The sequence below is a fragment of the Myotis myotis genome, unplaced genomic scaffold, assembly GCF_014108235.1.
Source record: "Myotis myotis isolate mMyoMyo1 unplaced genomic scaffold, mMyoMyo1.p scaffold_m19_p_18, whole genome shotgun sequence".
In the NCBI taxonomy this organism is placed as follows: Eukaryota; Metazoa; Chordata; class Mammalia; order Chiroptera; family Vespertilionidae; genus Myotis; species Myotis myotis.
Genome location: NW_023416322.1, coordinates 5,111,057 through 5,123,145, shown reverse-complemented (window position 1 = coordinate 5,123,145; position 12,089 = coordinate 5,111,057). Strand labels below are relative to the sequence as shown.

At 62.4% G+C, this 12,089-nt stretch overlaps 2 protein-coding genes across 9 annotated transcripts; one reads left to right on the top strand and one right to left on the bottom strand.

The window, feature by feature from the left end:
* Positions 1-204: 204 nt before the first annotated feature.
* Positions 205-9,065, top strand: PIAS3 (protein inhibitor of activated STAT 3). Of its 3 annotated transcripts, none has more exons than XM_036343637.1 (14): positions 205-385; positions 2,732-3,149; positions 3,281-3,365; positions 3,587-3,637; positions 3,830-3,920; positions 4,425-4,559; positions 4,736-4,841; positions 5,398-5,471; positions 5,605-5,765; positions 6,529-6,662; positions 6,743-6,911; positions 7,072-7,208; positions 7,396-7,433; positions 7,933-9,065. In XM_036343637.1, exons 2-14 carry the CDS (start codon positions 2,735-2,737, stop codon positions 8,197-8,199), a joined length of 1,863 nt encoding a protein of 620 aa, XP_036199530.1. In that variant the 5' UTR covers positions 205-385; positions 2,732-2,734; the 3' UTR covers positions 8,200-9,065. The 3 variants fall into 3 exon arrangements, with proteins under 3 accessions (XP_036199530.1, XP_036199529.1, XP_036199531.1); XM_036343636.1 differs by lacking the exon at positions 205-385 and adding an exon at positions 812-957; XM_036343638.1 differs by lacking the exon at positions 205-385 and adding an exon at positions 1,585-1,646.
* NUDT17 (nudix hydrolase 17) lies at positions 8,634-11,802 on the bottom strand. Of its 6 annotated transcripts, none has more exons than XM_036343642.1 (8): positions 11,447-11,760; positions 11,147-11,330; positions 10,944-10,969; positions 10,744-10,836; positions 10,421-10,519; positions 10,083-10,219; positions 9,362-9,458; positions 8,634-9,209 (listed from the first exon to the last, which is right to left on the bottom strand). In XM_036343642.1, the coding sequence occupies exons 1-8, from the start codon at positions 11,741-11,743 to the stop codon at positions 9,012-9,014; spliced, it is 1,131 nt and encodes a 376-aa protein (XP_036199535.1). In that variant the 5' UTR covers positions 11,744-11,760; the 3' UTR covers positions 8,634-9,011. The 6 variants fall into 6 exon arrangements, with proteins under 6 accessions (XP_036199535.1, XP_036199532.1, XP_036199536.1 ...); XM_036343639.1 differs by having other exon boundaries at positions 9,309-9,458; positions 10,083-10,289; positions 11,447-11,680; XM_036343643.1 differs by having other exon boundaries at positions 9,309-9,458; positions 11,447-11,678.
* Between the last annotated feature and the right edge of the window lie 287 nt (positions 11,803-12,089).

Sequence of the window (12,089 nt, the reverse complement as noted above, 5' to 3'; positions counted from 1 at the left end):
CTGCAGTCCGATCCCGGGCCCACGGTTTCATGCCCGGCCGGCCCCCTCCCAGCGCCGGGGCCGGAGCGGAAACCGGAACGCGAGGTCCGAGCCCGCGCTCTGCAGACCCGCTCCCCGGAGGAGTTAACTTCTCCAGCGCCCGACTCGGCGTCCCGCCCTCCCGCGCCCCAGATTCCGCCCCCTCCCCTCTTCCCGCCGCGCGGGCGGGCCGGCCGGAGAGGGAGGGCGGCCCCAGCCCCGGCGCTGGCCGGGCGGAGCTCCCGCCGGGCGGAGCCGCGGCTGCAGCGTCCAGCGGCGGGACTGACCTCTAGCTGTGCAGCCGGAAGGCGCCGCGCGCCCCCTCCCTCCCCTCGGAGCGCTGTCCCCGCTCCCCGAAACCGAGCCGGTAAGTCGCGCTCCGCGCCGAACTTTGCTGCGGCCCGACCGGGGCTGTGCGGTAGTTGGGGGGATGGGGGTTGGGGGTGGGAAACAGGGTCCGGAACTGAACTGGTCGCGGCTCCAGGGCGCCCCTAAACCGGGCCGATCGCTCCCGTCCCCGAGGCGCGACCCCGCATCTCGCGGGTGGAACTTGCGGGGGAACTTCGCGCCCCTCCCCCACGGCTGGGCTCGGCAGCCCCGACGCCTCCCGATGGCTCCTCCCTCCGCCCCCGGCGCCAGCCCCTCCCGGGCCCCGGGCCGCCCCCTTATCCGCCGGGGACCCCGCGACCTCGCGCCGTGCGCCCGCCCCGCCACCCGGCGCGCAGCGCGGCCCCAGCCGTGCGGGCCGTTCCGGTGGGAGGGGCTGCGGCCGAGCCGTCCCGCGCGCGGCGGGCGGGGCCGGGGGCGGGCGCCGGACGGGGCGGAGCAGCCGCGGTCGGCGGCCGGCGCGGGGCGGAGAGTCGCGCGCCGGTGCCTGGGCCTGGCCGGCCCCGCTCGCGCCCGCGATGCCTCAAGATGGCGGAGCTGGGCGAGCTGAAGGTGCCGGGCCTGCCGTCCGCCGGGGCCCGGGCCGGGGCGGCGGCGGGGACGGGCGCGGCGGGCTGGCGGGCGGGAGCGCGCGGGCGGCCGGGGCTGGGACGCGAGGAGCCGGCAGCGGGCGAGGAGGGCTGCGGCGTGGCTCGGGGGCGGGGCGCGGGCAGAGGCAGGGGTGGGGCCGAGGGGTGCAGCGGGGGGGCCGCGGCGCAGGGGGCGGGGCAGTGCAGGGGGAGGGCTGAGGGGGTGCATCTGGGGAAGCCGAGGTGCAAGGGGCGGGGCGCGGGGGCCGCGGCGCAGGGGGCGGGACTGGGGTGCAGCTGCGGGGGGGACCTCGGAGCAGGGGGCGGAGCCGAGGGGTGCGTCTGGGGAGGCCGAGGCGCAGGGGGCGGGGACGCGGGGCAGATGTAGGGGTGCATCTGGGGGGGCGGGGGAGCCGAGGCGCAGGGACGGGGCCGGGGCAGATGCAGGGGTGGCAGCGGGGGTGGCCGAGGCGCAGGGGGCGGAGCTGAGGGGTGCGTCTGGGGAGGCCAAGGCGAAGGGGGCGGGGACGCGGGGCAGATGTAGGGGTGCATCTGGGGGGGTGGCCGAGGCGCAGGGGCGGGGCCGGGGCAGATGCAGTGGTGGCAGCGGGGGTGGCCGAGGCGCAGGGGCGGGGACCCGAGTAGAAGTCGCGTTTGGCGGTGGAAGCGGAGGTAGGGTCGGGCCGGAGGGAGAAGCTGTCGTGGAGGCGGAGGTGCCCGTCGATCGCGGCCTGGAGATGTGTCTGGGCGGACGTGGGGCCGGGGCCGGGGCTGCAGGCTCCTCTGGGAGGTGGGCGCCGTGCGGCCCGAGCCTTGGGCAGGGCCCTTGGCAGAGGCATCCGGTGCCCGCAGGCAGGTCCTGCTCCAGTGGGTGTGAAACTCGGGTGGGAAGACGGGGGTTCTTGTGGAGCCCGCGGGGAAATCAGAGGCCAGGAAAGGAGGAGGGCAGAGCCCTGGCAGAGCGCGTGCTCCCGCAGTCCTCAGAGGGCCCGGAGCCATGGGCCTCCTGTGCGGGGAGGGTTGAGGGGGGCTAGCAAGGCCTGCCCAGGGCAGGGGCTCCTAGACATTCTCGCTGAACCACCTCGCCCCCAGTTTTGGTCTTGTTTCCCTCAAGAAGTAGGACTGAGGGAGGGGTGGTTATGTAAATGACACTGAGAGAGGATTTGGGGGAGTTGTGAGCATTGAACCCGACCTCAAAACCCTGGCCAGGAAGCTTGGGGAGAACAGCGGAGGTGGATTGAGGTGTGGGCCACGGGGCCCAATCCTCCAGCCGCCTGACCCTTCTCCCCTGTGGGCTGTCTGGCCTCGGGATTTCCCATCTTCCCTCTCTTCCCTGTCTCCTGTCCTCTGCCCTGGAGGCTGGGAGGGGTTTGAGAGTCAGAAAGAGCAGGAAAGGAAATAAACAGCTTGAAGGAGAGTCTAGGCTGCGGGCAGGATGGAGGTAGGAGGCTGCAGTGGGCTCAGAGGTGCCAGAGGCTGGCTGGCTTGCTGTCTGCCCCCTGCCCCCACCTGGTCAGCTTGCAGGTGTGGGCAGCTAGGTTGCTCAAGCTCTGGGGATCCTGGGTAGGTAGACCGGAGAGGGTTAATAAAGTGGAACCAGGGTGTGCCTTTGGCCAGGTTCGCTGTCTGGCAGTAAACTACAGGCTGAAAGCACCTTTCGGATCAGAGCTGGAAAGAGGCACTGCCCACCTGGTAGCTCAGCCCCGTGTCTGAGGCCTCTGTAAGGCAGGATTCTCAAGCTTCTCTGTTCTCCACAGCACATGGTGATGAGTTTCCGGGTGTCTGAGCTCCAGGTGCTCCTTGGCTTTGCTGGCCGGAACAAGAGTGGACGGAAGCACGAGCTCCTGGCCAAGGCCCTGCACCTCCTCAAGTCCAGCTGTGCCCCCAGCGTCCAGATGAAGATCAAAGAGCTTTACCGCCGGCGCTTCCCCCGCAAGACACTGGGGCCCTCTGATCTCTCCCTTCTCTCTCTGCCCCCCGGGACTCCTCCGGTGGGCTCCTCTGGTCCTCTAGCTCCCATCCCCCCGGCCCTCTTGGCCCCTGGCACCTTGCTGGGCCCCAAGCGTGAAGTGGACATGCACCCCTCTCTGCCCCAGCCTGTGCACCCCGATGTCACCATGAAACCATTGCCCTTCTATGAAGTCTACGGGGAGCTCATCCGGCCCACCACCCTCGGTATGGCTCTCTGCAGTCCCTCAGTTCTCCCTGGGCTCCGTGCCTCTTCCCAAGCCTTTCCCAGGCTTTCATCCTGTGGAATCATCAGCCTGGGCTCGGGCGTGGGAGTAACTGCCCCCTCTTGTCCTCAGCGTCCACCTCGAGCCAGCGGTTTGAGGAAGCGCACTTCACGTTTGCGCTCACGCCCCAGCAAGTGCAGCAGATCCTCACGTCCAGGTGCATCTCTTCAGTGCTCTCACCTCCCCCAGGGTTAGCCCTGGCCTCTGCTCTTCCTTCTTGGCCCTGCTCTCCCTGTCCATCCCCTTGAACCTGCTTTGTCTCTCATTCTCTTGTGTGTCCCTTTGCTATCCCCTGGTCCTAACTTTCTGTGTCTCCGTCCATTCACCCTGCCCTCTGGGGCCACATCCTGATACCTCTCCCTCCTCTCCCTGTGACAGAGAGGTCCTGCCGGGAGCCAAATGCGATTATACCATCCAGGTGCAGCTAAGGTGAGCTGAGCTGAGCTCCCTCCCTCCCTGCCGGGCCCCCTTGGGGGTGGGAGTGCAGTGAGGGTATGGCAGATACGCTGAGGGGATATCCTTGCTCTGCCACGTCCGCCAGTCCTGGGCTCTTGTTTTATACTGGGGATTCTGCTCAAGAAACTGAACCCCATTCTTCTCTCTTCTCTCATCTCGTCCTAGGTTCTGTCTCTGTGAGACCAGCTGCCCCCAGGAGGATTATTTCCCCCCCAACCTCTTTGTCAAGGTCAATGGGAAACTGTGCCCCCTGCCGGTAAATGCTCTTCCCTTCTGGCAGTAACCCCTTCTGTTTCCGTTCCTAAACGTTCATCACAAACCTGTTATGAAAGAGACATGCATAGCACAGTGCCTGGCACACAGTAGGCACTCAGTTAAGGCACACAATAGGTACTCAGTTAACTGGTCGAATCAGTGTCATCCAGAGAGTGCTCAGATAGGGCTGAACAAGGGTTCTGCCAGAATCCAGAGGAGTGATGCTCAACCCAGATGTTCAGGGAAGGCTTCTCAGAGGTGCCTCTAGAGCCGAGTTGGACCAAATGGGGCATCCCTGTTCTTCCTCCTCTAGAGCTCAGTGAGCGGGTTCCTGTTTCGTTGGTCAGTGAATAAACTCTCCCTGTCACCTAGGAATGAACGCCCTACACAGTGATAGTGCTCCTGTCACTGAGGGGCCCCATCTCCTGGGTCAATGAGCTGGCCTTCCCTCCAGGGAGTGAGGAACCCGAGACCAGACATGTTGACCAGTCTCTCCCTTCCCCAGGGTTACCTTCCTCCCACCAAGAATGGGGCTGAGCCCAAGAGGCCCAGCCGCCCCATCAACATCACTCCCCTGGCTCGACTCTCGGCCACTGTTCCCAACACCATCGTGGTCAACTGGTCATCTGAGTTCGGACGGGTGAGCATGGCTGCGTCAGGGAGGATGGAGAAGCCGGCAGTGCAGGGAGTGGGGAGGAATGTTTGGGAAGCCTCTTCCTCTCTGTGGGTCTCTCTGCTGCCCCTGGTCCTCATGGGACGAAGGGTCGGGGGGTGGTGTGCAGAGCAGAGGCTAACTGTCTCCCCACCTCCAAGTAGAATTACTCCTTGTCTGTGTACCTGGTGAGGCAGCTGACGGCAGGGACGCTTCTACAGAAACTCAGAGCAAAGGGCATCCGGAACCCAGACCACTCCCGGGCACTGAGTGAGTAGCATGCTGCCCCTCTTCCCACTCTCACCTGGATCCAAGTCTTCCCGGGCCTCTAGCCTTTTGAATCAAACCCAGACCCCTCTTACGACAATTTACCTCACTTCTCACATTAACCTCAACCTCCCCTTACCCCCTTGCCAATCAGTGGAGAAGTCGCACCCCTCCCAGGCACCGCGTGAGGCCCTTGCATTCCCTAACTCTGGCTCCACTGGAATATGGGTTCTCCCCACTGGAAAGGATCTTTAGGGTCATCTACTCTCACTGTCTCCTGATGCTTCAGTTCCTTCTAGGTCATCTCTGCCAGAGTGTCACCAGCTGTATTTAAGCATCTTCAGGGATCAAGAGATCTCCCCACCCACACACTCACCCACAACATCACACCCCTTCATAATCCGACCCCAGACCACCCCCAGGTGACCGCCCGCTGGCCCCCAAAGGCTCGCTCCCCAGCGGCCTCTCAGCCAGCGCCATCTGCTTCCGGCCTCACCACCTGCCAGGCTTCCTCGCCAGCCTCGCTTGCCTCATGGCTCCGGCTTCACTCTTGTTTCAGTCAAGGAGAAACTGACCGCTGACCCGGACAGTGAGGTGGCCACCACAAGTCTCCGGGTGTCACTCATGTGCCCGGTGGGTACAAGGGAGAAGAGAAGGGGCAAGGGGGTTGGGTTAAACCTCTGGACTCAGAGGAGGCTGCCTGGGGCCACAGGAGTGAGGCTTTCTGGGGCGGGGGACGCTGACCAGAGAACTCCTCTCTCCGCAGCTCGGGAAGATGCGCTTGACCGTCCCTTGTCGTGCCCTCACCTGCGCCCACCTGCAGAGCTTCGATGCTGCCCTGTATCTGCAGATGAATGAGAAGAAGCCAACGTGGACGTGTCCTGTGTGTGACAAGAAGGCTCCCTATGAATCCCTTATCATTGATGGGTAGGGCCTCTCTGCTCTCTGCTCTGTCCTTTCCTAGGACAGCCACTGGGACTCGCCCTCGCTCTCACATAATATGCATGTGTATAGACATGTGTATATGTGTGTGTATACATATACATACACATATGTACTCTACCCCCTTTTATAATATCTACTTACATATTCCCAACATTGAGGACTTACTACTATATGCTAGGCATGGCGCTGAGCACTCCGCACACCTGCTTCCTTGTGTCCTCATAGTAACTGTGACAGAGGTACCATCCTTACAAGAGAGGAAACTGGGGCCTAGAGAGACGGAGTATTTTGCCCAAAGTTACATTATTAGTGAGTGGCAGAGCCACTGGAGCAAGCTATTATAGCGCTCACAACAACGACTGGACCTCTCACCGAGCCCAGCAATAAAGTTCTTTGAGGGCCTGGATATGCTGACCTAGCTAGTTCTCTGGCCCCTTCCAGACGTGCTTTACGGTTCTTGCTCCCAGGCCCTTTTCAAGGTGGTGCGTGGAGTTCCCTATCTCTGCTCCTTGTTTTGTCCCTGGTACTACATGTGATAGATGCTTAGAAGATACTTGTTTTAAAACTGTTTGCAAAGCTCTTTTGCATGCAGTACTCGGTTCTAACAACTCAGCTCAGTGGAGGGGGATAATTCCCCATTTTACAGATGCGGAAACTGAGGTTCAGGAAGATGAGTAGCAGAATTTCCTGGCTGTTGTCCCTGCCATCTCCCAGTCCCATGAAGTCCCTTCTCTCCCTCCCCCAGTTTATTCATGGAGATTCTTAATTCCTGTTCGGACTGTGATGAGATCCAGTTCATGGAAGATGGATCCTGGTGCCCATTGAAACCCAAGAAGGAGGCATCTGAGGTTTGCCCCCCGCCAGGGTATGGGCTGGATGGTGAGTGACCCCCTGTCCCCCAGCTGAGCTAAGGCTTGAATGGCCTCTTCTCTGAGACACAGTCTCCTTATCACCCACAGGCCCCCAGTACAGCCCAGTCCAAGAGGGCAATCCCTCAGAGAATAAGAAGAAGGTTGAAGTTATTGACCTGACAATAGAAAGCTCATCAGATGAGGAGGACCTGCCCCCGACCAAGAAGCATTGCCCTGTCACCTCAGCTGCCATCCCGGCTCTGCCTGGAAGCAAAGGGTATGAGGAAATAGTCTGAACCTATTGCCGAAGGAACAGGAAAAAGTCAGGAGAGCTTTCTGGTCACGGGGCAAAGCCTGGTCAGAGGGGACTCGGGGGGCCCAGCCGGGCGAGGGCATCGGGGGTCCGCTGGCTGCCCCAGCTCCTTGTCTCCTCACAGGGTCCTGGCATCTGGCCACCAGCCGGCGTCGTCGGTGCTACGGAGCCCTGCGATGGGGGCGCTGGGCGGCGAGTTCCTGTCCAGTCTCCCACTGCACGAGTACCCACCTGCCTTCCCCCTGGGGGCGGACATCCAAGGTAGGACGTGCCACCAAGTGGGGCCCCTCACTGTTCCATCCTCCCCGGAACCGGGTCAGAACCCGCTCCCTTTCAGAGCTTTCTGGGTCTCTGCAAAGGGCCACAATTCAGGGAACTCCTTTTTTTTTTTTTTTTTTTGCGGTAAAGGGGTCAGACAGGAAGTTGATTTTAATATTTTTCTCCCCAGGTTTAGATTTATTTTCTTTCCTTCAGACTGAAAGTCAGGTAAGTGATCCCTTCTCCTATGAAGATCTCAGGTTCCTGAAGCTTCCTTTCTGGGCACTAGTGGGCACCCCCCTCTCTCACTTTCCCTGTGGACCTAAATCGGCTTCCCCGTGAGAGAAGAGGGGGTGGAACAGGCAGTTTATTCCCTCCGAGGCCCCCCTAGTACTTCCCCAGATTCTCACCTACGTCTTCCTCGATCCCTATTGCTGTTCTGTCTCCAGATTTCAGTATAGTCCGCCCCTCGCCGGCTCACCCTCCGTGCCCATGTGCACTGAGCTCCATGCCTGCCTCCTCCGACCTTCCTCACTTCAGACACCCACAAGGCAGGGAGTCAGGGTGGGTGTGGAAAAGTAGGGAAAGAATCAGAGAGGATCCCCTGCTTCTCAGAGAAGAACTAGGGACCCAGTGGGGTTGCTTTATCCAGGATGTTTCCGAGATGAGTGACGGGAGGCAGGTAAAGAATGGATAAAACCTTACACTGTGCCCTTGATTCCCCCAGCACTACGGCCCCTCCGTCATCACCTCGCTAGATGAGCAGGATGCCCTTGGCCATTTCTTCCAGTACCGAGGGACCCCTTCCCACTTCCTGGGCCCATTAGCCCCCACACTGGGGAACTCTCACCGCAGCACCACTCCAGCACCCCCTCCTGGCCGTGTCAGTAGCATTGTGGCTCCTGGGGGGGCCTTGAGGGAGGGGCACGGAGGACCCCTGCCCCCAGGTCCCTCTTTGACTGGCTGCAGGTCAGACATCATTTCCCTGGACTGAGTCCCCTGGATCATGGAACCGTCACTGTCTCCCAGCAAGGATGGGCAAGGATGCTGTGGAGTCCAGAGCCCTGGCCACTCTGCCCCCGAGGGGGGGTTGGCCACAGGCAAGAAAGACCTTCACAGACACTAGTTTTTGGCCTCATTTCTGTCTGACAAGGCCAGCATCCAAAGGGTTAATATTTAACCTCTTTTAAAGGACATTGGGTCCTTCCTACTTTTTGAAGTGTTCTTGAGATGGCTGGCATATTCCTTTGGGTATGTTAGCGAAGGCAGTGGGAGGCAGATGGGATGGGAGTTGCAGGAAGGGCTGAATTCTATGCCCTCTCTTCCCAGTCCCCGAACCATGGCTCAGTTCTGTCCCCAGAGCCACTGTCTCTTCATGTCCACCCGTTCTCTTTGGCCAAACAGACAGGTGGAGAACTAAGACAGACAGACACATGGACAGAGAACTCTATTTTGGGTTGTAGATTTTTTGTACATAAACAAGGAAAACCAAAATACATCCAAAGACGACTTCCCCCGCCTCCTGCTTCCCAGTGTGTCTCCCTGAGGCGGAGACAAGGCCTTAGCCCTGACCCAGGAGTCTGGGAGCAGGGCCCGGCCGATGCCTGGGGCTCTATTTATATATTTAAGTTCACAGTGTTTCTCACGCTGACCAGCCCAGCGCCCGAGCCTCCAAAGGCCCGCAGCCTGTGGTGAGGTCTGGCTGACTCTGCACCTTTCCTGGGAGGTGGGAGGACCCTGGTGTTGTCCCCAGTCTCCTTTTTCAGGCTCCTCCAGGGCCTAGGACCTCTGTTGTAATTTTACTTTTTATTTCCAAAGTTGTAGCAAAGTTCTTACCCATAATAAAGGTTGTGAATCTTCTGTGTCATAGAGGTGGGCTGGGGAGGGGCTTATGCACTTGGTTTTCCAGGTCCCTGGTTTGGGGGGAGGGGGTCCACGTTCTCTTCTTCCTTTGCAGGCCCAGGGTCCACACGAGCTCCAGTTGCACATGGTTGGGGCATCACCCTGAGGGTTCCCAAGAGCAGTTGTTCTTCCTCCCCGGCCCCCTCCCCCCACCCCAGTGCTCTAGTGCCTTCAGCCCAATACTGGGGAACCCTCCCTCACCTGCCCAGGTGTTGCAGCCAGAGCCTGAGGGCAAACTTGGTCCCAGTGCTGACCCTCTCTTTGCCTTCTGCCGTGGCCGGGGTCGTCTGCAGCAGTGTGGACATGGGCAGGGCCAGAGGTCGGACTTCTCCCTCCTCCAGTTCCATGGCACTGCACAACGACAACCCGTGTGTGAGCTCTGGCTTAGCCACTTCCATAGCCATTAGGCCGCCTAACCCTCCCAACCACCCCTGGAGAGGGATGGGTGGTGTGTTCCTCCTTGTACAGAAAGGAAACAGGTTCAGGGAGGTTAAATGGCGCCCCTATGGGGGAGGGGGCACAAACCCAGGTCTTCAGGGCCAGCCAGCCAGCAGGAAGCCTTGGCGTTTGGAAGGCCGGTGTCTTTGATCTCTGTGTTCTCTTCATTATCCGTTGACCAACTCGCCCCCTAATCTCTCCCATCACTCAAGTCCCCCTCACCCCCAGGAAACAAGCCGAGTTTTTCAATGTGTGTGTGTTGGTGTGTTGGAGGGTCAGGGAGCAGCGCGGAGGGTCAGGGAGCAGCGCGGAGGGTCAGGGAGCAGCGCGGAGGGTCAGGGAGCAGCGCGGAGGGCCAGGGAGCAGCGCGGAGGGCCAGGGAGCAGCGCGGAGGGCCAGGGAGCAGCGCGGAGGGTCAGGGAGCAGCGCGGAGGGTCAGGGAGCAGCGCGGAGGGCCAGGGAGCAGCGCGGAGGGCCAGGGAGCAGCGCGGAGGGCCAGGGAGCAGCGCGGAGGGCCAGGGAGCAGCGCTTACTTACACGACTGAGGGTGGCAGGTCCTGGGAGAGAGGTCGGGGCCCCTCTGTCCCACCCTCCGAGGCGGCCACGGCAGCTGCTACCTCGGGGCCCAGCCACAGGAAGGCGCTCACCTCGCTTGGGTTTGGCTGGATCCGGGCCTGGGGCCAGACATGTGGGTCCCTTATCATGGCCTCTGGCAGGAGGCCTGCTCTGATCACAACCTACCCACTGGTGGATGGAGAGGAACTTGGGGCCGGAAGGCTTCCCCTGACACCCCCTGAACCCCAACCTTAGTCACAGTGAGACCAGCCTGCTTGGGCCTCCGGAGCCTAGTGCCTTTCCTCCCCCGCCAGCCCTACCTGCAGCTGCTGCTGCGACTCCTGGGAGACCACCAGGAGGTAGAGAACGACGTGATGGTATCTGGGGGGACCCCAGCTCAGCCTGGGAGGGTAGGCGGACTACGAAGAAAATGGCAAAAATGAGAACTTCCTGTCTCTTCTTGAGGCTTTGGGAATACAGCTGAGGAAGGGGAGGGTAGAGATGGCGCCGAGGGACACGGGTGAGGAACGGATTTGGGAACTCCACACCACCCACTCTCCAAGGCAGGCCCGGCTGTTCCCTGGCCCCGGGTGGGGCAGAAGGCGTGGGGGTTCTAGGTTAGGTAAAGAGGTCCCTGTCTCACCTCCCATAACCCCAGGGGGACCCACGAGAACTGGCCCCGGGGCAGCTGCAGTCCACTCTCTTCCCAAAGCTCGCGGAGGCCCGCGTCCAGCAGCTGCAGAGAGAGGCCGAGTCACGCCAGGCCTGACCTCCCCGGCCGCACGCAGGCGGGTCCCGAGAGGCGTCCGCTCAGGACGGGGCAGGGCGGGGCCGCACGGTTACCGCTTCGCCGGGGTCCACGTGGCCGCCTGCAGCGACAGGGCCCGGGAGGTGAGAGCGTGTGCGTGGCCGCCCGCTCACCGCTCACCGCTCACCGCTCACCGCTCACCGCTCACCGCTCACCGCTCACCGCTCACCGCCCCGCGGCGGGCAGGGCGCGGGGAGCCGGCGAGGAGGGACCGGGGCCGTGTCCTCGGGGCGCTCACCTGGGGGCACCCAGAGGTTGGGGGAAACGCGGAGGGTGCGTGTCCTTCGTGTCAACAAGACCGTCTGGTCGCTGGACTGCAGGACGACGGCCACGCCCAGGTCCACGCCGCGGCTCGCGGGCAGCTCGGCTCCCGGCGGCGGGGGCTGCCGGTCCAGGGCCGCGAAGGGGCAGAAGGCGGGGCGCTGGCAGGAGGGAGCGGCGTGGGTTCGGGTTTGCGCCGCGGGGCGCCCGGCCGGACCCAGGCCCCGCCTGCAGCCGCCCCCGCCCCCGCCCCCTGCCCGGCCCCCGGAGCCCCCACCTGGAGCGGGAGCCTGGCCGTGGCGCCGGGGAACGGCCCGGCCGAGAGGAGCAGCTGCCCGCGCCGCAGGCCGCAGTGTGTGGGCCACGGCCCGGCCCCGGCCCCGGCGCCCAGGAGGCCGCACACGCTCTGCGCGAAGCCCGCCGGCCGCGGGCGCCCCGAGAGCAGCAGCAGCACCCGCGCCTCCGCCATCGCCGCCCGGGGCCACCGGCCGCTCGGCGCCCTCTGGTGGCCGGGCGGCGCCCCTCGGGCCGCGGGGTCGGAAGAAGCACAACGTTCCCCGGCAATTTTAGGCATCACGTTTGGGGGAGATCCGTGGGTGTAATGTTAATAACTAACACAGGAGATCACCTCTCAGTCTTCAGCTCTTTCCTCCATCTCTGTTTCGGACAGTGACCCCGCTGACCGAACGATTTCTGGACTCAACCTCCCCTCCCAACCAGCCACAGCCCGCCCCACACTGCACACCTGTTACACAGGTGTCCCTCATTCACTACATGTCTCCTAACCAGATGCCCAGAAAACATTTTAGACCTCGGTCCCTCCCCCAAACCCCTCCCCTTCCTTCGCCTCAGTTCTGGCAGGACTCCCAGCCCCTCTTTCCAGTCACATCCTGTTTGCAGTTCCCCCAGAACCAGGCTCC